Consider the following 26,594-nt stretch of genomic DNA (forward strand, 5'->3'; position numbering starts at 1 on the left):
CTAAGAGGAAGTTTCATTCTAACAGGCCATATATAAGTAGATACCAAATAAATATTAAAAAAATATAAAGTAGTTAAACAGAGGGTAGTTTGGGAGGGAGGGCAGTAGCAAATTAAGGGTATCAGGAAAGGTAGGTACAAAGGTATCCAGCCCGGAGATGTATTGCTGTGTGTGAGGAGCAATAGTTGGTTTGGCTGGATTGTAGAGTCAAGAAGGCTGAGGAATGCACAGTAAGGTGGGAAACTTGGGTTGTGATGGACTTTAAAAGCTGAACAGAAGAGTTTATAGTTTATTATGGCAATAGGGAGCCACTGCAGTTGATTGGGTAGAGGAGTAGTAGGGTTAGACTTGGACTAATGTTAAACCACTTTGGCAGCTGTGTAAAACATCCTAGATTTGGAAAATTTCCTTGTAGACATGGGATAATTGTCATTTAAAGGGAATACACAGTCAAAGAGAACATATATTCTCTCCAACTTGAAGGGCAAAGCCTTCTACAGCTCTCTATTGCCTTCAGGATAAAACATTCACTCCCTAGGGTATTTAAGGCCGTTCATTCTGGCTCTCCACCTCCCTTCTTAGCCTTATTTGACCTGATTACTTTTTATGTGCTCTATATTCCAGCTAAAATGGACTGGTACCTATTCTCATATGAGATATTTCATTTCTCACCACTGCCATAAGTCAATAGTTACCACAAATTCTATCCCACAAATTTGCCTCTCTGAAACCTTATTTTCCTTCTGGGCTCAGTACATGAGCCACTTTCTACTTTTGGGAAGTCTTTCTCATTTGTTCAGAATTATTATTTCTCCCTTTTGCTGAACAGATTATCTTATACTTACTTATCTATGTACATGTTCTAACCAACAGAGTAGAAGCTCCCTGAGGCAAGGAACTGTTTCAATTTTATCTTTGTATCCCTCGTGCCTAAGACAGTATCTGGCGCTTCAGAAATATTTCTAATTGAACTAACTTTAGTCCTGCTCTAAATAGAAGTTATACTTAAATCTCAAGTAATTTGGCTTCTAAAACATTGCAGACCCACTTAGAACTATTAGATCATACTATGTCATATATTTCTAATGTCTAATTCTTAAGGATCAAAGAAACTGTTACTAAAATATTCCCAATCCCATGACATCTATCGTTGAATAAGGAAAGAAAGATCAGACATATAAACCCACTTACTTTCCTTTACCTCTAATTCAATAAATGCAATAGAAAAATAAGCATTTATATAGTGCCTACTGTGTGCTAGGCACTGTGTGAAGTGCTTTACAAATATTATTCATTTGATCCTCACAACAGCCCTGTGAGGCAGATGTTCTTATCATCCCCATTTTACAGCTGAAGAAACCAAGGCAAACAGAGGTCAAACAGCTTGCCCAGGGTCACCTCAGTAATAAGTATCTAAGTCTACATTTGGATTCAGGTCTTCCTAGCTCCAGGCCTGGCACTTGATCCAAATGTCAGGCTCATTTCTTGGAAAATAAGATTGAAGAGGTGGTTCTCTAAGTATGAGATATGAGTTTCCCTAGGTGAGCCGTGAAATTTGGGGTGTTATGCTATTTCATGTAAAACAAAATATATAATTAATTTAATATGAATTTTACTTAGCCAGCATGCATAATCTAAGTACTGTGGTTTTTTTTTTTTTAAATAAGCAAAACACACCTATATTATGTACACAATCACCTGGAAATACACTAAACCTTGAACTGACAAAGAACTACACCCTCACACAAAGGGAACTGTGCCAGTGATCATCAGCCAAGTGTCCTGTAGTGCCAACTTACACATTCATCATGTCTTGATTCATCCCAGCAAAGAATACTGAGCCTTAAATCAAGACAAGTTGGAGAACCACTGATTTAAGATAACAAACTACTCACGTCAGGGATCAGCATGATCATGGCACAGATCAGGGCACTAGCAATAAGAAATGGTGTCAGAGTATTTCTTCTTCCAAGTTTGTCCATTCCAATGCAAGCAATAACATAAGCAGGGAGTTCCACAGCACCTGTCAACAGAAAATTTAGCAAACTGTAGGGTAAGGTAATGGCAGCTAGGTGGCACAGTGAATAGAGAACCAAGTCTGGAGTCAAGAAAACCTGAGTTCAAATCCAGCCTCAAACACTTACTAGCTGTGTGACCCTGGGCAAGTCACCCAACCCAGTATGCCTCAGTTTCCTCATCTGTCAAATGAGCTGGAGAAGAAAATGGCAGACCACTCCAGTATCTTTGCAAGGAAAACCCCAAAAGGGGTCACAAAAAGTCAGACACTACTGAAACTACTGAACAAAACAAGAATCTCTATTTCTCGAAAAGAGGAAAGAAGCGAAGGTTCCCACCTCTGTAGGAGCAAGGTGGTATGATAGGAAGAACTCTAGATTTGGCATCAAAGCACCAGGATTCAAATCTTACTACCTGCCACTGTCTTTCTAATCTTACTACATTCTCTGCCTAACCTTGGACAAGTCAATCTCTCTCGACCTCATTTTCCCTATCTGTAAAGTGAGTGGGTGAACCTAGATGAGCTCTAAGGTTCTTCTCAGCTCTAATTCTTATGCCTGACATATAATGAACTCTTCTGAACCTATTTTTAACTGGATTCCCTTTTATTTAGGCCACTGGCTACAGGCCCCATGGTTTTTCTGACTCTTTTGCAAATATTGATTCAGGAATAATAATCATATCCTCAGAAAAGACAATTTACAGATGTTCTGCCTATAATTTAACAAAAATTATAAGTAAGGATAGCATTTTCATGGGAAAATAAATTCTAGGTACAAAGCAAACCCTTCAATCCTGGGATCCCAAGTGAATCTTTCCAAAGGGACTCCTCCCCTGACCCTCATCCCTCCAGCCCAACACCACACACACACAAAAAAAATTTTCACTGGCATTGCCACAAGAAGTGGGCCCTCCAAGCAATGTAGTTTGGCTGGGAGCTAGTTTATAACGGTTTCTATAACAATTTTGTTTGTACAGTAGATAGAGTGCCAGGTCTGGAGTCCGGAAGACTCATCTTTCTGAGTTTGAATCCGGCCTCAGACACTTACTAGCCATGTGACCCTACGCAAATCACTTAACCTTGTTTGCCTCAGTTTCCTCATCTGTAAAATGAGCTGGAGAATGAAATGGCAAACTGCTCCAATATCTTTGCCAAGAAAACCCCAAATGAGGTCACAAATTGTCAAACACAACTGAAACAAATAAACAACCATGGAATCATAAGCTAGGAACTCCCATTTTACAGAGGAAAAAACTAATTCAGAGATTGTGACTCATCCAAGGTCACACACTTAGGAAATGACAACTCAAATTCAGCCTGACTCCTCATCCAGATCTCTTTGTCTCCCTGATACTATATCAAAAGAAAGAAAAAATTTCACCAAAGGGATTGAGTTTACTAAATATAAGAAGAATTTCTGGACAACAAAGATAGCCAAACACCAGAATCCTTCACTAAGGGTGTTTGGTGGAACTCCTTCTTCAATGGTCTTCCGAGGAAGGATTGTTTAATGAAAATAGCTAGCATTTATGTAGCACTGCGAGGTTTGCAAAGCATTTTACAAATATCTGACTATATCTTCACAATAACGCTGGCAGCTAGGTTCTATTACTATCCTCATTTTACAGAAGAGGAAACTGAGGCTGAGACAGGATAAGATCCCAGTATTTGCCCAGGGTCACATAGCTAATAAGTGTTTGAGGCTGGATTTGAACTTAGGTCTTCTTAACTCCAGGCCTAGTGCTCTCTCCACTGTGCCACCAAGCTGAAAGAGATATATTTTCAAATAGGGGTAATGTAAAAACACTAACTTTTTGGGAGGGAGCTTAAATAAAGGGTTTTTAAAATAAATTTTTATATAAATAAAAAATAATATAAAAAATTTTAAGTAAAAATAATTTAAACAAATTAAATAAATGTGAGAGGGAAAAGGAGACAGAGGGTAGAGAAGAGGAGAGGGTGATAAATGACATAAACTAGACTGCCTTATACTGTAATTATGTATGTACAGGTCTTAGCCCTCACATTAGAGGCCAAAAACCATAGTGATTAATAATTACTGAATGATATTAGTTGAACAAATCAATAATACTACATTTGTTACTCTAAAGAATAAGTACCCCAAAAAATGCCTTAGTGGCAAAAAATTAATATTCCGAAGGTACTAAACAAACACTGAAGACCTGTCTTTTACTTTTTGTTACAAGGGATGAATTATTAAGCAGGGAGGAGACAGAGAAAATAATTTACTAAGTATGAACTACATGCCAGGTACAGTGTTATCTCATGTTATCCTCATGTAAGCCTGTGAGGCAGGTGCCATTATGACTCCCATTTTTCAGTTGAAGAAACTGAGGCAGGCAGAGGTTAAGGGACTTGACCAGGATCACACAGCTAGTAAGTGTCTGAGGCCATGTCTGAACTCATTTTGTCCTGATTCCAAGTCTAGTGCTGTATTCATTGTGCTACCTATTTGCCCCCTAAGTGCCTCAAGAGGGGGATAAGAGAAGAATATACTCAGAAGTAAATGTGACATAAAAATAAAATCCATCAATAAAAATAAGAAAATGTTTGAAGAACAGAAGGTGCCCTTTAACTTTTTTTAAGTGAAAAATAAATCGAACTTCTGAGAAGATCCTCCTTCTTTCACAGGTATAACTGTTGTGCATGAATCCTTTGGGTAACACATGTGTTGTCAGTCTTGGAGGCTCTCTAAGCTACAAAACAATGTGTTGAGGCACTGATAATTATTCTAGTGTCATGTGAAGCTGCGGTCAAGGGAGGTGAGAGTGGTGAATGTTTAATAGCTTGAGAGAAATGAGCAATATGCCCAGGTGGTCCTAATCTTGGTCCTAGGTAGGTTAGGGTGCAGAAGCATTGTCTGAATGTATTTGGTAGTTTTGTCTTTCCACTTAGGGTCTGAACCCTGACTATGTCATCAACAATGCCCATCTCTTTGGTAGCGACCTCCAACCTTTGTGAAAAGAGAATTAACCTTTTCACTGAGAAATGGGAACGTATCACAACAAATCCTGAGATCATCAGAGATCTCCCAATGTGTCAAAAGACCAGGCCCAAGAATCATAACCATACTCAAGGAATTTCAGAAAAATGAATACCTAATCTGTAATTTCAAAGGTTTACATACTATGCCTAGATTGAGGGAAAAAAAACCCCACTATAATTATTGCTCAATAATCTGCATGAATGGCAGAGACACTGAATGATGCAAGACAGTAAATAAGCCAAAATAATTTACATCCACCTTCCAAAAAAAATTTGGTGATTACACAAGGAGTATTCGATCATCTGGCAATTTATGCCAGTAACTAGTACAACAAATATCTCCCTTATCTTCTCTTTTTCTTCCTATTCCTTGACTTTGAAACCTATATAAGGATTTCCTCATGATAACCCCATGAGATACCTACATTACCAGGTTATAAATGGAACCGAGGTTCTGAGAGGATTAAATTGATGACAGTCACAAAGCTAAGTGTCTGAGCCTAAATCTCTCTAGTATTTCCCAAACAGATTCACAAGAGAGTCTATAGCAGAGATGGGTCATCTCTTACCGACTTGCTGGTTCACCCATTCCTTGGACAAAGGAATTCAGTAATTATTTTCCCTTAAAAGGCTATCTCTCTGGTTCCCCATTCAGTAAACAGAATCACATTTATGACAATAAACTACCTAGTAAACCAAGAAGCTAAAAATAACTGGAATTCAAGATTTTACACAGAAAATCCACAATGCAAATAAATCTTCACACAAATAATCAGGAGTGCATCGCAGCATATGCAGAAAATGAGGACTGCTAAGTTTTCAGTAGTTTACAAATTTGTACTTTTATCTACATTGGGACTTGCGTGCTGGGTACTACAATAGTAATACTGGAAGCAATTCTATCATGCCACTGCAATGGAATAAAATGTGCCTCATATTCAGTAGCATGATAACATGCAATTTTATCTACTGCACTTTGGTGAGGAAAGGTCAAAATATAATTTTCCTGGCTAAATGGCTAAAGTAAAAATAAATCGCACTTTTGAGATCAGACAGAGGTCATGATAATGTGGTTAGCAGTCATGTTCCTGAAATAAAAGGATAATGAGACTGTACTACACAGATCTGTTGAAATTCCCAAATGATTAACTAGTCACATGACTGTCGCTGTGAAAAAGTTCACTATTTACCTATGAGGAAGAGGTTTAAATATTCATTGCCTCCTAGGTTAACAGAACTCAAAGAGAATACATAGTATCCCAAACTGCCGGTAAACCAAATGAACCAGACTGTGAGGGTCCTTCTTGCAATATTCCAGTTACAAAACAGATGAAGTATATTGTGACTCTTGGGTTCAGACTCGACATCCCCAGTGGTGGTGTCAATGCCACCACTGTGTTCCACCAAAAGCAAGTCAGACACATTACAAGACCTTGTTCCATTCCATTTTGCCATCGTATCAATTACGTTCTGTGCTTCTTCATATCTTCCTTCTGAGAGGAGCCAAAACGGTGTTTCAGGCAAAGCCCAACAGCATAAGACAAAGGGAAGAGTTGCCATGGAAAGAAAAATCTGATAGAGCCACCAGGTCCGGACCAAATATCCCATCAGGGCCACTACCATAATGCCAACCGCAAAAAAGGCATGGACATGCATAGAAGCCCATGTCCGTGCTTTAGTACCGATGAATTCTGTCACATAAACAAATACCACTACCAGATACCCGCTGGCAGCCTGGGTGGGGAAAAGAAAGAGAGATTAGTTCAGCCAGCGCAGCTTACTAAAGAAAAAAAAAAGGGTTGCCAGCCAAGATTATGTTTCTTTACTCTAGTAATGGAGAACTTCCACTTGCAAATGACATTTACCTGATGTGCTATGCAGGGAAAAAAGAAAAAATGACAAGAAAAGATTTTTAATGTTTTCAAATAGCATTCAATTCTCTTTCTCCTTAGTTACTTGGAAATAGCATTCAAATTTCTCCTTTCTCCTTAATTACCTGTATTAACCTTCTTTACATAGTGACCTTCTCCCTGCCTCTCTAAATCCCTCCCTTATGTTTACTTAGAACTATCTCTTTGTATGACATGCAGCACATTGTTGTTCAGTTGTTTTGGTCATGCCCAAACTCTTCACGACCTCATTTGTGGTTTCCTTAGCAAAGACACTGGAGTGGTTTGCCATTTCCTTCTCTAGCTTATTTTACAGATGAGGAAACTGAGGCAAACAGGATTAAGTAACTTGGACAGGATCATACAGCTAGTGTCTGAGACCAGATTTGAACCTAGGAAGATGAATCTTCCTGCTTCCATGCCCAGTACTCTACCCACTACACCAACTAGCTGTGCAACATGCAATGTCCATAGCCCCTAATAAGGCAAGCTAAGCATTAGACACAAAGAGAGGCAAACAACAATTTCTGCTGTTAAAGAACTGACAGTCTAAGAGGCAGTTTTTAACAACTATGTACAAGCAAGATAGATACAGGATAAATTGGAAATAAGCCCCAAGGAAAGGCACTAAGTTTGAAGAAGGTGGGGTTTTAGCTGAAATTTGCAGAAAGCTGGAGTAAAGTCAGGAAGCAGAAAAGAGGAGGGAGAGCATTCTGAGCACGGGAGACATCCAGTAAGGATGGGGAGTGAGATGAAATGTCTACTGCAAGGAACAGCAGTGCCATTCAATTCCAATGGAGGGCATAGCAAAAAATATACATTTTTTTGATGAACACAAATGTTAGAAGACATTTATCTTTTGTTTTTAAACAAAATGCTGTAGAATTTATTTTAGCTAGCTTCTTATTAATGCCCATTTATATTAATGTCTCATCTGGTGTCCTCCTGAATCTCCACAAATGACGTCCAATCAATATTTGCTGCTAGGAATGATAATTTTTTTCATTCATTTCAGTCATGTCTGACTCTTTGTGATCCCATTCAGGGTTTTCTTGGCAGAGATACTGGAGTGGTTTGCCTTTTCCTTCTCATTTTACAGATGAGGAAACTGGCAAACAAGAGTTAAACAGCTAGTAAGTGGCTAATGTTGGATTTAAACAGGTCTTTCTAAGTCGAAGCCTGGTGGTCTATCCGCTGCACCACTTAGCTGCCCATAGGGATAATAAAGGGGAGAACTAATGGACAAATTTCATTCATCTTCCTTCCATTAGTAATTTATTATCCCCTAGACTAGCCCATTAGGCAGGCATTAGTACCATTCACATTTACCAGTGTTATTCTCTTCACTACATCAACATTTTCCTCCTTCCTACTGTTTGTCTCCGTCTCTAGGCTTAGAAAATTGAACCAACTGTGTGTCCTTCATAAACAAAAAATTTAAAGAAAACAGAAGAAAGAGAAAAAGAAAAGGAAGCATTTATTAAACATCTACTAAGTGCCACACACTATGCTAAGTGCTTTACAAATATCTTATTTGATCCTTACAACCAGTCTAGGAGGTAGGTGCTATTATGATCCCCATTGAGGAAACTAAGACAGAGAGAGGATAATTAAGGGACTTGCCCAGGGTTTCACAGCTAGTAAGTATCTGAGGCTGGATTTGAATTCAAGTCTCCCTGACTCCTAAGCCAGTACTCTAGCCACTGTACCATTTAGATATTCCTAAAAAAGATGAAAAAACAAGTCGGAAGACCAAGGTTTTAATTCTGCCTCAAGATTACCTTAGTGATAGCAGTCAAGTAAACTAAGATCTCAGTGCCTCAGTTTCCTTTTCTTTAAAATGGAGAAATTAAACTCATACCAGGTTGCTGTGAGAAAACTCTTCATAAAGCTTACAGTGCCAATTTTAATTATTACACCTCACTCCCTCACAAATTGATTATTTCTTAGGAACTCTACAAGCACAATTGACTAGTTAATTCTAATTTAACAAAGCTGAGAGACCAAGAAGAATGATTCTAAGAAGAATTCAGAGACATTTGGTAATACTAGTATAAACTGATTCAGAGCAAAATGATCTAGACCAAAAGTGAGAAGTCAATGGTCACAGTAACGTAAAGGAAAGCAATAAAAAAAGTGCTTCATAATTGAAGTCACTGCAGTAACCAATAGTGACTTCAGACGACTGATATTGACCCATTCCCCCTAGCTCTTAGCAGAGGGGTGGAAGAAATAATCAACTTTAATTTGATTTGCTTAGCTGTGCTTAATTGAGGAAGAGACAAGAACAGTCATTTGGAAGTGATAGTGTTATTTTAAAAAGCATCAATAAATCTTTTGTTTAAAAGAATGATTTCAATTTTATATATAGCAAAACAAAGTCATAGGTGACCAGTCATTTTTCGAGAATAGGTGCAAAGTTAAGAACAGCACTTTTCAATCTTCTTACAGAAGTCACTATTTTCTTTTCCTGAAGATAGGGTGATTACACTTTAGCCTCACAGTTTCTGAAGTACAAGAGGGATAATGGCAGGGGGGGGGGGGGAGGATTTCATCTTTCACTGGGAAGCGGACAGGTGAATAAACAGATTTCTAGAATGCTAAGAATGGCAGGGACCTGAAAAAGCAAGTAACCCATCCAACGTCCCTCTGGGAAAGAGAATACTTCCAGGGTAGTATAAAATATTTAACAACTGGCTATCCAGGAGAAAAAAAATTCATTCACAACACATTTTTAAGTTTAATGTACATTTTTTCACATTTTCCCTATCACTTTCTGAAGTCTGAATAATCAACAAAACAATAAAACAAGCCCTGATTTTTGGCATTTACTAGTTTCCAAGCTGTAAATGCTCATGCTGAAAATTTAACAATCAGCTCTGATGAGTAGATTCAAGCTAGCTCTAGGATACCCTGTACGACTATACAGCCATGTGATACCAAGATGTCATTCATGTTATTTAGCCTGAAAAGGAAATGATATGAAATTTCTTATTAACCTGTCCTGCTGCTTTAATGAACCCTGCCATCAGAGCATTTTTTTTTTCATTTGCTCTCATCCTGCAGCTTAAGAACATTTTCCTTTTCTTCTCTCTTTAGGGGAGTTAGAAGAATAATGAAAGACTATCCTTTGAATAAAAAGATTTCATGAACCAAAAGAAAATTATTAAGTCATCCCCAAGTCTTTTCTCTAAGGTCTAATACTTAATTCCTCTTCACTGGCTCTATCTGCCAACTCTTTAATCATCGGATAGAAACAGTCTTGGCCTATTGAGTAACAATTTTTCATTTTAATGAATTCCATCTTCAAACATGGATAAACAGAACCATATGCTGTTACAAAGCATGAGAAGATTATTGCCAGGTCATTTGTCATAGACCAAAAGAGTTTGGTGGATACATGTGTGCTTTACAGTGACAAAGATCACAGGAAAGATTTAATTCTAGAAGGAACTTGAAGATCAACTCGTCCAACACAAACAAACTGGGCCCCAGAGAGATTAAGTAACTTGCCTAATATCACACAGGTGGTAAGTGGAAGAAATGGGAACTGAAACCAGATCTGTTAATTGTAAATCCAGCATTCTTTCCACTGTCCCACAAGATACTCAGACCTTGGATCTTAAGCCATGTGTAACTTTTGCAGATGTAAGATGAGGTAGTTATTGGTTTGGTTTTTTTTTTAAAGTCCAATTCTTATATAAACTATTAAGGGAAGTTCTTAAGGGCACACTAGTCACATGGCTCTTTTGGTTAATGTTGATGGCAAACAGGGCTTCAGAGGAACATTAATTATTCCCCCAATTCTCCATTTGCAAATATCTTTATCACCAAGTCAACCTGTAATTTTAGAGGAACCACTTTATCTTGATGTACTAACAACAAAGCAGGAAGATAATTCCCAAGTATCCATTTTTGGTAAAGTACATACAACTCAATTCAACTCAACATTTATAAAGTGCCACCATGTGTAAGGCACTGTGTTTGGTGCTAGGGACAGGAAGACAAAAAACTAAAAAATAGTCTCTGAGCTCCAGGATTTTACATTCTACTAAAAGGATACCTGTAAGAAGGCACTAACCCTTACCATGTAACTCTAAAGAACAGCTGAGAGGCAGAGTGGCATCATAGGGAGAGTGCTAGACAAGGAATCAGGAAGATCTGGCTTCCAAGTTGCCCCCAACACTTACTGATATAAGCATGGATGGACGGTTGCCTGGGCATACCTTAATGTCTCCAAAAAAAATTAGCATTTTGTTTATTGCTTTAGTAAAATTTAATAGTTAATTTTTATAATTTAGTTGTTTTCATTTTTTCCTTTGATAAATAAAAACAATATCTTTTATGACTAAATATTCAATAAATAAGCACTTTAAAACAATAAAATTCCTTTAATATACACCTAAATGAAATGTGCTTCATACTATGTTCATCTGGGACCCTACAGTAAGTCACTTACTTGCTCTTAACCTCAGTTTTTTTCATGTGAAGGGTTGCAGCACTTACCTCACAGACTTACTGTGGAAGACCCAATGAAATTATACTTTACTTAAGCAAAGCATTTTGCAAACCTCAAAATGTTACAACAATAATAGCTTTTATTATTTTATGTAAAGTGGCAGCTTTGGAGAGAAAAGAACAAAATAAAAAATAGGACAGGGTAGGAAACCTGTGACCTCAAGTGTGCACCCCTGCAACAGGTTTCTTGTAACGTACAGGTTTCGGTTTTCTGACTTTCTATCAACTAAGCTTAAATTAAAAAACATGCCAGAATGAAAGAGTTGTATTTTTTCCAGACACTCACCATGGCAAGAAGAACACGTACAACTATGAAACTGTAATAGTCAAATGTAAAAGCCACTGCGACTCCCAGGAAGAACTGCGCAGTGCTTGTGAACCACATCACAAACCGCCTTCCTAACCTGAGAATCACACAATGGAAGAAACAAAACATTAGCATACAACCACATTAAACACGGACTCCTTTTATCATGGACAAATTCAGACCACATATTAATCAATGAAGAATGGGACAAGCGCATGACAGGACAGAGCTGATGCTTCTTTGCTTTTAAAACAGGCTTCCCTTCCAATTTCCAGGAAAGCATTGCCTAATTAGGTAATATACACATGAGAGTACAACAAACACATTATCTCCGACTCTCTCAATTTCTCTCTCTCTCCTTCCTCTTCTCTCTCTCAATCTCTTTCCTTCCCCTCCCTCCCAATTTCACTCTCTCATAATTTGTCTGAGTGTTTCTGTCTGTCTGTCTCTCTGTCTGTCTGTTTCTTTCTCTTTCTTTACCGCTCTTTCTCTCCCTCCCTCCCCATTAAAGAGACCATTCCTTGCCTCATTTTTCCTTCCTAGCCTTAATCATTAAATGGATATTGCCTCAGTCAAATTGAGACCTACTAAAGTCCTTAACCTTAAGAAGCCAAGGTCTTCCACCATATCTGGGGCCACCTCCAGTTGTCCTAATATGTATCTGGCCACTGGACCCAGAAAGTTCTGGAACAGAAAGTATGGCTGGTGACTTTGCACAACCCTGCCTCACTTAAATCCAATTCACTTTCAAGACCATGATATCACAGTCCTCTTTGAGAACAAAGGACAGACAACAGCAACAACAGTTGTTATAACAGTTGCCAAATATTCTCAGTTCTATTTCCGCAACCTCTCTTACCTCAGTTCCCTTTTCTATACTCACATGGCCACCGCACTCATTGAGGTCTTCATTAGGTATTGCCACAACTGCTCCACCCTCTAATTGATATTGCACCTTCAAATCTCCATCCTCACCAATGCGTTAATCACACAGTTGACAAAGAAATTTTGCCAAAACACAGACCACAAAGGTAAAAGTATATGGTGGATACAGGACTAGATTCAAAGTCAGGAAGAACAGGACTGAAATCCTGTTCAGATACCTCCTAGTTCTTTGAACCTGGGCAAGCCATTTAACCTCTCTCAGCTACAGTTTCCTCATCTGAAAAATGGGATAATAGCCCCTACTTCTGAGTTGTCATGAGGATCAATTGAGATGACTCAGGTGAAGCATTTTGCAAACCTCAAAGCAATAAATATGTTAATTATCATCATCATCATCATTATTGGTATTATTTACTATAATTGTTATCATCATCATCATCATGTCATTCCCTGGCTCAATAAACTCCAGTGATTCCCTGTTGCTTCTAGAATCAAGTACAAACTTGCCTGTTTGGTTTGTAAAACCCTTCACAATCTGGCTCCAACCCACCCTTCCAGCCTTCTGTATTCCTGCCTGTCACACGCTCTACAATCCACCCAAACTGGCCTTTTTCCTGTTCCTTTCACAGAATGTTCTAGCCAACATCTTTGTGCTTGCAAGCTGCTCCCCAAGCATGGAATGTACTCTCTCCTAATCTTTACATCTGAGTTCATCAAAATTCAGTTCAAGAGTCTCTATAAAGCCTTTTCTGATCTCCCCACTGTTACTGTCATGCTCAAGTCCTCATCCTTACTCACCTCACACGTCTACACCACTGCCAGATCTTGTCATTTTTCTCTTCATGACATTTCTCATGTACATCTCCTTCTCTCTTTTCATACAGCTCCAACTCAAGTTCAGATCATCAACATCACCTCTCACTTGTGTTATTGCATTAACTTTCTAATTGGTCTCCCTGTCTCATGTCTCAAGAATGAATTCCAACCCATCCTCTACAGAGTTTCCAAAGTGGTTTTTCTCCATTGCAAGAATGAACATGTCACCTTCTCTACACTGACCCAGCCCCCACCCAATAATCTCCAGTTACCTCCAGGATAAAGTCCTCTGTTTGACATTTAAAGCTTTTCTTAACCTTTCTATCTTTCTGGTCTCCCCACATTTTACTCTCATCCACATATTCCATGATCTAGCTATGCTGGCCAACTTTCTCTTTCTTGCATACAACACTCCCCTCTCCCATCTCCCACCTCCATACCTTTGTATTGGCTGTCCTCCATACTTAAAATGTTCTCCCTTTTCACCTCTGTATCTTAGCTTTTGTGACTATCTTCAAGATTCAGCTCAAATCCCATCTTCTCTATGCCTGAAGCTACTAGAGCTTCCCCTGATTACTTTCTATCTACTCTACCTATATCTTGTTATTTACATTTGTTTTTTCTGTTAGAATGTGAACTCCCTGAGGAAGGAGGCTATTCTGTTTTGACATTCCCAGCACCTAGCATGCTGCTTAGCATGTAGTAGGAACTTAACTTAACTTAAGCTTTTTGAATTGATATGTAACCTCTTCAGAAGCCTTTTACATAAATATAAGATCCTACCTAATTTTAATAGTTTTTACTTTAACACTCCTCAATGTGAGTACTAAGTCCAAGGGTAGGGAACCTACAGCTTGAATCCAAATTCAGTCAAAGGACCACACTTGAGCACCTAGAAGGCCATATGTGGCCTTGAAGCCACAGGTTCCCTACCCCCAGATACTTTCTTATCCTAAGTAGCACAGTGTATGGAGCACTGGACCTGGAGTCAGGAAGACCTGAGTTCAAGTCAGGTCTGAGACACTTACTACATGACTTAGAGAAATGCTATTTACCTTCTGTCTGCACTGAACTCTCCAGGTTGGTTGTGAGTATAAAATGTGCCACTTTGGATAAGAAAGGATATACCCTTGAACAGAGTACCCATATTGAAAAGATAACAAATCCATGCAAGTGTTAAAGTAAAAACTATTAAAATTAGGTAGGATCTCATATTTAACACTATTCCTTTTAGGTCTCCTGTAATAAGGACATCGAGGAAGATGGAACTAGGAAATGCACCAATGACTATCTTATCAGTATAAAAAGTTTAAAAAACCACACTTCCTAGTAGGCAAATATGAGTGACAAACTTGGTGAAAGAATTGTTAGAAAAACCTTTGAGCACACAATTAAAGGGGCTATAGAAGGTTGGATTGTTTTGCAAAGGCATATCATCTATACTTTACCTATCTGAAAGATACTTACCTATCTGAAAGATCACCAAAAATTACTGCTCCCAGAAGGACTCCAAGCATGAAAGTAGGCTGGATGGATTTGGCAAACCACTCCCGGTGACAGACCAGATCCCATTCAGTCACCACAGTACTCTTCCACTTGGTCTGGTCATAAAAGTAGCCATCAGTGCAAGAAAAGTCAGATTTGTTACCATCATATTGGTATTCAAAATAAGGGTCCTCCCTTTTGGATCTGCTGCACTGAGCAAGTTCCCAAACATCTCCATTCTGCATCTGCACTACCATGTAATCCTCTTTTTCTGGTGTGAACAGTGCCCAGGCATCCTCTATATGTAGGCTAGATGAATTATAAAAGAGGACCTGACTTATGTTTCCCAGGACAGCACAGGAAAACTTGGGAGTAACAGCCATGAACACAGAAGCCAAGTAATGGATGCCACAAGAGATAGTTTGGAAGACGGATGCAAAATAGATAAATGCCTGGAATCTGCAAGAGAGAAAAAGATGGTTAATAACTTCCCACTGAAACATAGGTCTCCCAAATCAGAGACTGATACCTCTGGTTTGGAAATCAAATTTATTCCATGGAGAAGGTCAGTCACTAATGGTGGCAAATCAATCTATGGCAGTTAGGGGAGAACCCCTCACTGCTGTTCTTTCATTATTAAAGGAAATAGAAGATATCTTCTCTATCAGGATAGGCTTACCCAGAATTAACAAGGAGACAAAACTCACCGTTACATGTCTCTTCCATTAGAGGGAGATATCAATATTCTTTGTATTAATGTATATGGCAATACAACAGGGCTCTTCCTACTCAGAGTTTTTTCACCTGCTCATAGAATCATAGATTTAAGGCTGAAATAAAACTTAAAGATTTTGCATTTTACAGATGAGAAAACTGAGGACAAGAGAAGTGAAATGATTTGCTTAAGGTTACACAGGTAGTGAAGGGCAGAGCCCAACTTTAAATCCAGGCTCTCTTACTCTAGACCTAGGGCTCTTTCCTCTGCACTACACTGCCTCCCATTATTAGGTTGCTAGTGCTCCCTTTTTCTTTCTCATGGGATTCCTTCTCTTCTCTAAATTCTTCTCTCCCCTTGAGTCCCCTTTTCCTTTTTCTCTCTAATTCCTTCTTTAACCATCTTCCTCTCCCTGGAAATTTCTCCATGTTTCTCAGTCTCTTTTCCCTGCCCTTTTATTTCCTTCAGCCTTTCTCTCTCTTCCTTACTCAGGCATCATCATCAACATCACAATAATTTAACAATGGCTACCATTCATATAGCATTTTAAGGTTTACAAAGTACTTTACATATATTTGATCTTTACAACAATTCCATGATAGCAATAATATTATCTCCATTTTATAGAGAAGGAGGGTGAATTTGAAAGAGGGTAAGTGACTTGCCTATTATCACCCAGCTGGTAAATATCTGAAGAAGGATTTGAACCCAATGCTTCCTCACTCCAAGTGTAACATTCCATCCACCGTGCTACCTAGCAGTCATATAGAACTGAAGGATGGATTGTATCATGTGTATTTACTGAAAAGTCCTAAGCAGTAAAGCTTGAAGCACATTTTTCTTTACTTTTCTTGTTTGGTTGGTTTTGTAACAACATGGTTAATGTGGAAAGTATACAATACAGAGTAGCAAATGACCATAGTAATCTAGTGTTTGAAAAACCCAAAGATCCAAGATTTTGGGATAAGAACTTGCTATTTGACAAAAATTGCTGGGAAAATTGGAAAGCAGATCAGCAAAAACTAGTAATAGATCAACATTTCACACCATACACAAAGATAAGGTCAAACTGGGCAGATGATTTTGACATAAAGGGTGATACCATAAGCAAATTAGGGGAACACAGAATAGTTTACCTGTCAGATCAATGGATAAGGGAAGAAATTATGATCAAACAAGAGATAGCATAATAGGATGCAAAATGGATCATTTTTATTACATTAAATTAGAAGAGTTTTGCACAAACAAAATCAATGCAGCCAAGATTAGAAGGAAAAGGGGGGAGGTGGGGGGGGGGGAGATTTTACAACAAGTTTCTCTGATTGATCAAACCTTATCTCTCAAATATATAGAAAACTAAGCCAAATTTATAAGAATACGAATCATTTCCTAATTCATAAATGGTCAAAAGATATGAACAGTCACTTTTCAGATGAAGATATCATAGGTATCTATAGTCATATGAAAAAATGCTCTAAATCATACTGATTAGAAAAAGGCACATTAAAACAACTGAAGTACCACCTCACACCTATCAAATTGACTAATATGACAGAAAAAAAATACAAATATTAGAGAGGATATGGGAAAAATTGGAATTCTAACACAGTATTAGTGAAGTTGTGAACTGATTCAACCACTGTGGAGAACAATTTGGAACTATGACCCAAGGGGTACAAAACTGTGCATATCCCTTGACCTAGAAACGTCACTACTAGGTCTATATGCCAAAGAGATAATAAAAGGAAAAGGATCTATATGTTCAAAAATATCTATAACAGTTCTTTTTATGGTGGCAAAGAATTAGGAATTGAAGGGATGCCCATCAACTGAGGAATGGCTAAACAAGTTGTGGTATATGAATGTAATACAGTACTACTGTGCTATAAGAAATGATGATCAGAATACTCTCAAAACCAGGAAACACTTACACAAACTGATGTAAAGTGAAATGAGTAGAACCAGGAGAACGTTGTACACAATGCCAGAAATAGCGTAAGACGATCAACAGTGAATGACTTATCTATTCTCAGTAATACAATGATGCAAGATGATTCTGAAGGACTTATGATGAAATATGCAATCCATCCCCAGAGAAAGAACTGCTGGAGTCTGAATACAGTCAAAGCATACTATTTTAACTTTCTTTATTCTTTTTTGGTTTGTTTCTTTTACAATATGACTAATATGGCAATGTTTTGCATGACTACACATGTGTAATCCATAGCAAATTGCTTGCCATCTCGAGGAGGGTGGGTTGGGAAGGGAGACAGAGAATTAAAATTCAAAGTTTTAAAAGAATGTTAAAAATTGTTTTTACAGGTAATTGGGGGAAAATAAAATACTAATTTTTTTTTTAAAAAGGCATTGAAACCATTCTTGAAGATGAAATATGCTACCTCCTGACAGAAAGGTGATAGACTCAAAAGGCAAAATGAGATATGTATTTTTGGACACAGCCAATGGCAGAATTTGTTTCACTTGACTATGAATTTTTATCTAATTTTTATCATTTTTCTTTGTATTTGTTTAATTGAGGGGGAGTAGGAAAATAGAGGGGAAGAGAATAAATGCTTTATAATTGACAAATCTTTTTAAAAAATCATCCTCAAGGGGAGCAGAGCCAAGATGGCAGAATAACAGCACACACTAGAGCCCTGCTCCCAAGCCCAGCCAAATACCTGTAAAAAATGGCTCTAAACAAATTCTGGAGCTGCAGAACCCAAAAAATGACAGAGTGAAGCAAATCTCCAACCCAAGACAATCTGGAGGGTTGCTGGGAAGTGTCTATTGAGCCATACAAGGCATAGGATGCAGTCCAGCATGGGTGGTATCCTCACAGACAGGACCTGAGCAGGCCTTGGGGAGACTGAATCTCTTGCACTTGTAGCAGTTTCCAGACTTCAGGACCCCAAAATGCCAAGGACAAATTGGAAGGTCAGTGGAAAAAGCCTGTGGGACCAGTGTGGGAGAGTGGAGTGGTCCAGCCCCAACCCCAGGGCGGTAGAGAGGGAAAGGGGCAGAGGAACACACAGTAGTCACAGCAGCAGCAGGGGCAGAGACAGTGACTGTTTGATTCTTGTGTTTGAAAGTCAAATTTTCTATGAGCTCTTCTCTTTTAGGTCCACAGATTGTGGGGGAATCGAGTAACTGACAGGATACCTTCCACCCCGACTGAAACCAGAGATCTACCTTGACAAAGAACTCAAAAGTCAAGTAAATGGCTGGGGAAATGAGCAAAAACTGGAAAAAGAAGCAGACTATAGAATCTTACTTTGGTGACAAGGAAGACTAAAACATGCAAAGAGAAGACAACAAAGTCAAAACTCTTCCATTCAAAGCCTCCAAGAAAAATATGAATGGGTCTCAGACTATGGAAGAGCTCATAAGGGATTTTGAAAATCAAATAAGAGAAGTAGAGCAAAAATTGGGAAGAAAAATGAGAGTGATGCAAGAAAATTATGAAAAGAGACTCAACTGCTTGCTAAAGGAGACCCAAAAAATGCGGAAGAAAATAACAACTTTAAAAATAGACTAACCTAAATTACAAAAGAGATCCAAAAAGCCAATGAAGAGAAGAATGCCCTAAAAAACTGAATTGGCCAGATGGAAAAGGAGATCCAAAAGCTCACTGAAGAAAATAACTCCTTAAAGATTAGAATGGAGCAGATGGAAGCTAATGACTTTATGAAAAATCAAGAAATTATAAAACAAAACCAAAAGAATGAAAAAATAGCAGACAATGTGAAATATCTCACTGGAAAAACAAATGACCTGGAAAATAGATCCAGGAGACACAATTTTAAAATTATGTGACTGCCTGAAAATCATGATCAAAAAAAGGGCCTAGACATCATCTTTCATGAAATTATCAAGGAAAACTGCCTTGATATTCTAGAACCAGAGGGTAAAATAAATATTAAAAGAATCTACTGATCATCTCCTGAAAGAGATCCCAAAAGGAAAACTTCTAGAAATATTGTAGCCAAATTCCAGAGCTCCCAGGTCAAGGAGAAAATACTGCAAGCAGTCAGAAATAAACAATTTGAGTATTGTGGAAATACAATCAGGATAACGCAAGATCTAGCAGCTTCTACATTAAGGGATTACAGGGCTTGGAATATGATATTCCAGAAGTTGAAGAAACTAGGATTAAAACCATGAATCACCTACCCAGCAAAACTGAGTATAATATTTCAGAGGGAAAAATAGTCATTCAATGAAATAGAGGACTTTCAAGAATTCTTGATGAAAAGAGAAGAGTTGAATAGAAAATTTGACTTTCAAACACAAGAATCAAGAGAAGCATGAAAAGGTAAACAGGAAAGAGAAATCACAAGGACTTACAAAAGTTGAACTATTTACATTCCTACATGGAAAGATAATATTTATAACTCTTGAGAATTTTCTCAGTACTAGGTAGTTGAAGGGATTATATACGTATAGACAGAGGGTACAAGGTGAGTTGAATAGAAAGGGATGATCTCTAAAAAATAAAATAAAATTAAGGGGTGAGAGAAGAATACATGGGGAGGAGAAAGGAAAAAATAGAATGGGGCAAATTATTTCTCACATAAAAGAGGCAAGAAAAAACTTTTTCAATGGGAGAGGGGAGATGCGAGGGAAAAAATGAACCTTACTCTCAACACATTTGACTTAAGGAGGAATAACATGTATACTCAATTTGCTATGAAACCCTATCTTACACTACAGGAAAATAGGGGTGAAGGGGATAAACAGGGGCTGGGGAATGATAGAAGGGAGGACAAATGGGAGGAAGGTGTAGGTAGAAGTAAACACTTTTGAGGAGGGATAGGGTCAAAAGAGAGAATAGAATAAATGGGAGGCAGGATAGGATGAAGGGAAATATAGTTAGTCTTCTACAACATGACTTTTATGGAAGTCTTTTGTATAACTATACATGTATAACCTATACTGAATTGCTTGCCTTCTCAGTGGGATGGATGGGGAAGGAGGGAGGGAGAGAGTTGGAACTCAAAGTTTTAAAAACAAATGTTAAAAATTGTTTTTACATGAAACTGGGAAATAAGATATACAAGCAATGGGAAATAGAAAATAAAGGGGATGGGGATAAGAGAAGGGAGAGGTGTGATAGAAAGGAGAGCAGATTGGGAGAAGGGGTAATCAGAATGCACGCTGTCTTGGGGTGGGTGGAGGGGAGAGATGGGGAGAAAATTTGGAACTCAAAATCTTGTGGAAATGAATGTTGAAAACTAAAAATAAATAAATAAATTAGAAAAAAAAACATCCTCAAGTCTTCATTGGCTCAAGGGACTAAAAATTTACACCACTAACATAGCTATAAGTTTCCAATTTTGTGAGTACAAAAAAGCCCAGCATATAAGGAAGCAGACAACCTCAAAGTTCCTTTGAAGCTCTAAATCCTATAAAAATAACAAAACCAAAAATATACCAGCATTATAAATTATTTCCTTTGTAGTCAATACAGTAGTGATAATGAGGATGAGGATGATGAGGATGATGATGATAACATAATGGATTTGTGCCAAATTCATCTATATCATAAGAAAGGAATAATGATGGTTTGATATCTTTGAGCTAAAGGTATAACAACAATAGTTGGCAGTTCTGCCATCTAGGGCAAGTAGAACAACACAAATGCCATCATGTCAACTTTATAATTCATCCTGTGAAAATAATAGAATCATTGAAATGCAGTTCAGTGGTAGGTGAGAATCCAGGACATTTCCATCTAAGGTGAGAGACCCCAGAACGCATGTTCAGTCAATACATAAATATAATAAAATTATATTTGTTACTATTAAATTTATATTACCCAAAGTTGCTTTTAAAAGTTTTTATGCAAAACTGGTAAAGCTTCAATAGGAAAAGAAAATCTTTTTATCAAACACACACACATTTACGTATTTTGTGTATACATACATACATATATATATATATATATATATATATATATATATATATATGTCTTGGATATCAAAGCTTTATCAAAAACATTGGCATCTATTCACAATACAAGAACAAGAGCTACTCCACAATAGATAAATGGTCTTCAAGGGATGTAAAATGGGCAGTTGTCAAAAAAAAAAAAAAAAGAAGAAACATACTATCAACAACCAGATAATTCAGTGTTCCAAATCACTAATAAAAGAAAATCAAATTAACCTCCTATCCATTAGACTGGTAAAGATGAAAAAAGGTGACAATGGCCAGTTGTTGATGGGAAGGTTGGTATGCTATCAGTGGAGCTGTAAACTGACACAAAAATTCTAAAAATTAATTTGAAATTATAAACAAGTGATACAGAGCAAAATAATTAGAACCAGGAGAACAACTTGCATGATGACCACAATTCTATTGTATTTTTCAAAATTGAAAGACTATCACATTTTTATCACAGCGACCAATCATGACTTCAAAGGACCAATGATACAGCATGCCTCCTGCCTCTCAGCCCAAGGCTAAAGTAGTAGGCTATAGGCACAGAAGGAGGCAAACATTTTCAAATACAGCTAACTTATATTTCTTTGTTATGAAGGAAGTTTCTATTAAGGGCAGGGGAACTGTATGAGTTTCTGAGAAATGACAGCACTGCTAGTTCAAAAGAGCATCAATGAAACATTCTTTCAAATGTAAATTTAACAAAAATTTATATTGTATACTTTTTTAGAATATTATTTTAAATTTGCATTCCCTCTAAATGGTAGTACCCTGAAGCAGACTCTGATTACCCCATTCTAGTTACAGTTCTGAAAGGTACTACATATAAGTCAAAGGTACAATATCCCTTATTTTCATGTTTCTTTCCTGAACTCATTTTCCACAAGCTAATCTGTTTCCTGGATAAAAACTACATAGAAATGAAAGAAATGATACTTGTTCAGTCTCAGCAGGGTCAGACGCTGTTATTATCATTTCTGTTGCCAATCTAAAGCTAGGTTAAGCCTTTAAAAAAAAAACAAACCACATGAACCTTTTGAGAAATGTCCCAAAATGATAGCCCACTATAACTTCAACTTCTTCATTTCCAAGTTTTGCTCCTTTAGGAAGCAGATTTATGAGTGAAATTGGTAATATGCTTGCTCTTTAACCTCCGGGAAAACTAGTCCAACCTCCTTCATTTCACAGATGAGTGAGTCCACAGGAGAAGAAATAACTTGTTCAAAGTCATCCAAGGAATACGTGCCAGAACTGAGACTAGATGCAATGTCCTCAGACTCCAAAGCCAGTATTTTCTCTCTTACACATCTTAGTTGATACTGAAGCTATATCTACACAGAACAAATGCAATTTGCCAATTCAGAGAAAAATAAATCAAATCATTTGTTTGAAATAATGTAAACAAAACTGGATGATTGGTTGTTTGGACACATTTGGACAGTTCCATTCTGACCTTCATTGACTGGTTGTGTGTGTGTGTGTGTATGTGTGTGTGTGTGTGTGTGTGTGTGTGTGTGTGTGTGTGTGTACACTGAGACAAAGAGAAACAGAGACAGAGAAATGGAGAATATCCATAGATTCAAAACATCTCTAAAACACAGAAAATTATTGCAACTCTATACCTATCTTGAACAGTTGGTGGTCTTTCTGAAAAAGATGTTTCCCTAACAACATATACAGTTAAATTCAGTCCTAAGCTTACCATGTCAAGGACCAAGACAATATAGCTAGAAAGAAAAAGATGGGTTGTAGCAGAGTATGTGGATGAAAAATGCTGGACTTGAAGTCAGAAGACCTCTGTTCAAACCTCAACAACTCACTTAAACTCTGTGGGCCTCAGTTTCCTCATCTGTAGAGTTAGAGGACTGCATTAGATGACCTCTAAGGTTTCTTCCTAGTTCTAAATCTGTGAATTTATGAGCAGTATCTTTCTTGTCTTTTCTTTAATACCTAAAGAATCTAATAATATTAGGGGTATTATTTCTTTAAAAAAGGAAGCATTTGGGGTAAAGGATTATATTTTATTGAAATGTTTCCTATGATCTGAGTGATAAATTAATATATATGAGATATTAAAAGAAATCTGGGAAAACCTACAGCATGTTTTATTTTTCTTAGCAAATATTCCATGGAGAGTTTTTGGAAAGGTATATGAAAGAAAAACAGAGGATAAAAATCCAGGAGGAGCTATTCACATAAAATCATTAATCCAAAGTGTCAATGTTTATTTGAATGCATAACAAATAGGCAAACTTTGGACCTTGAACTGGGTACATAAAATACATCATTAAGGCATATCCAAACAACAATCTGTGGCTCAAAGTTCTAAAAGGCACAAAAATTTACCAGTTGCTATGGTCAATTGACATAGTTTGATTTCTTCATTTTCATCATCCAAATATTTTGCATATATAAGCTATTAGCTATTCCTTGATCTTATCCTACTAGGGCAAGCCAGGTGGCTCAGTGAATAGAGTGCCAAGGCTGGGAGTAAGGAAGACTCTTCTTCCTGAGTTCAAATCTGCCCTCAGATACTTACTAGCTGTGTGACCTTGAACAAGTCACTTAACTCTGTTTGCCTCATGTGTAAAATGAGCTGGAGAAGGAAATGGCAAACCACTCCACTATCTTTGCCAAGAAAACCCCAAATGGGGTCATGAAAAGTCAGACACAACTAAACAATCACATCAACGTAATCTCAGACTACATTTACACAATCCTAGCCTCTAGAAAGAACAGGGTGGTGATCCTGCTACATTTTGATCTTGAGATTCTCTATCTCAAATACTAGTTCTGGCCACATTTTAGGGCAGTGAAAAGCAGTAGTCTGTCCAGAGAAGGAAGATACTGGAAATCATACCATGCAATTATTTGTTTAAGAAATTCCGGGTATTCACCCTAGGGTGACGATGGTGATGGTGATGATGAAAGTATTCATATAGTGCTTCAAAGTTTGCAAAGCACTGTGTATATTTTCTCACTTGAACCTCCCAAAAATTCCTGCAAGGAAGTTGTTATTATGATGAGAAAACCAGGGTCAGGAAACTAGTGTTTGAGGTAGGATGTGAACTCAGGTCTTGAGAATAGAAAATTTACAGGATCATATATTCAGAACTAGAAAGGATCTTAGAGGCCATTAAGTCTAATTTCCTTATGTTCAGTAACTTTTAACTTGAAATCAGGTTCCAGTTACTGCCAAAATCAGTGTTCATTCCTTTGCTATACCTTACTATTTTCCCAAGGTTTGGTGAATGGGGGTGGATAATAGCTATCTTCAAGTCTTTGAAAGACTGTCATATAGAAATGGGATCAAGTTTTAGGGGCATGGCACCAAGGGTAGAGGGAGAAAGAATGGTCAAAAATTACAGAAGTGCAGATTTTGGTTCACTACAATGAAAAACTTTCTAACTAGAGGAGCAATTCAAAAACAGAGTGGGTTTCCTTTTGTAGACAGTGAACACCCACTCCCCATCAATCAGGGTCTTCCGGCAGAGTTGGATGTCCACTGGTCAAGGAAATTATAAAGGGTATTCCTGTGCAGATACAAGTTAGACCAGATGACCACTAAAGTCCCTTCTATGATTTTATGAAAGACTGAAGGAAATGAAATGACAAATTTTCCTGAGTTTCAGTAGTACTAATAGAAAGATGCAAAATTATTCAAATGAATGGAAAAATGTAAAATTTATTCTCAAATTAAACTAAGGCTTTTTCCCCCTTTGATTCTGCATCCAGCTCTCAAAGTTAATAAAAGCATCCTCTTTCCCGAGACCACAGGCATTTGTACAGATGGAAATTAAGACTGTGTAGTTCCGGTTTCCCACTAAATTCAAGATGCATCCAATGGAAAGCTATTATTTCCTTCATGCATTTTTAAGTTCAACAGGGAAAATAATGGGTTTAAACCAAGAGGCCAGCCAAAGAAAACATAATGAAGGAAAGAATAATACACTCAAACTGATGCAACATTGGGTCGGCAACTGTTGTCTTTTGGGATGAGTATTTCTTCCTGTTAAGATTAAGATTTCAAGACAAAAATACACTTCCACCTGATTCACTGAATTTTTCCTTTGATCATATTTTCATCTTTTCCTCTCTGGCTTTCATCCGTCTAATTTTTCAACTCAAAGACAGCAGGTAGAAATTACAGGCATAACTCAGAGATATTGCAGGTTCAGTTCCAGACCACTACAAAAAGCAAATATTGCAATAAGGTGAGTCAAATGAATTATTTGGTTTCACAGTACATATAAAAACTATGTTTACATGACATTATAGCCAATTAAGGACAGCTAGCTGGTGCAGTGGATAAAGTACCAGACCTGAAACAAGAAGAACCCCCTCCTCCTGAATTCAAATCTGGCCTCAGACCCTTACTAGCTTTGTGACCTTGGGCAAGCTACTTAACCCTGTTTGCCTCAGTTTCCTCATCTGTAAAATGGACTAGAGAAAGAAATAGAAAACCACTCTAGTATCTTCACCAAGAAAACCTCAAATGGTGTCATGAAGAGTCAGATAAAACTGAAAAAAACAACTGAACAACAATAGTAGTCCATTAAATGTGCAATGGTATTGTGACTAAAAAAATGTACATACCTTAATTTTAAAATATTTTATTGATAAAAAATGATAACCATCATCTGAGACTTCAGAAAGTTGTAATCTTTTTGCCGATGGAAGGTCTTACTTTGATGTTTATGTTTCTTGATGATTATGCTGGTGGTGGTTACCGAAGGTTTGGGTGGTTGTGGCAAAGTAGAGGATTCTGGGAAACTGGCAAAGTAGATCAGAAAATTTCAGGCTCTCCAAATTTCCTCCACAAAAAAGAACATTGTCTCAAAGTGAACATGAAGCAGCAGAAATAAATAAAAGTCGGAGTAAAGCAGTTGTCCTTCTAAGACAACTTTAGAGGACCTCAGGAAAAACCCAACTTCCTGAGGCTGAAAGATGAAGGGCAAACACCTCCAGGCAGACTTCATTGAGTCAACAAACAATAAATCCTTGGGACAGCTC

At 37.6% G+C, this 26,594-nt stretch overlaps 1 protein-coding gene across 1 annotated transcript in view; it reads right to left on the reverse strand.

Moving 5' to 3' along the window:
* SLC22A16 (solute carrier family 22 member 16) overlaps positions 1-26,594 on the reverse strand; it is a 64,418-nt gene that overhangs the window by 18,636 nt on the left and 19,188 nt on the right. Inside the window, exons 2-5 of the mRNA XM_072643039.1 lie at positions 14,906-15,382; positions 11,717-11,834; positions 6,214-6,757; positions 1,896-2,023 (exon numbers count right to left, since the gene is read on the reverse strand). Coding sequence (XP_072499140.1) covers positions 1,896-2,023; positions 6,214-6,757; positions 11,717-11,834; positions 14,906-15,382 — 1,267 coding nt within the window. The remainder of the gene's footprint in view (positions 1-1,895; positions 2,024-6,213; positions 6,758-11,716; positions 11,835-14,905; positions 15,383-26,594) is intronic.

This window comes from Notamacropus eugenii, chromosome 2 (assembly GCF_028372415.1).
Source record: "Notamacropus eugenii isolate mMacEug1 chromosome 2, mMacEug1.pri_v2, whole genome shotgun sequence".
NCBI classification, from domain to species: domain Eukaryota; kingdom Metazoa; phylum Chordata; class Mammalia; order Diprotodontia; family Macropodidae; genus Notamacropus; species Notamacropus eugenii.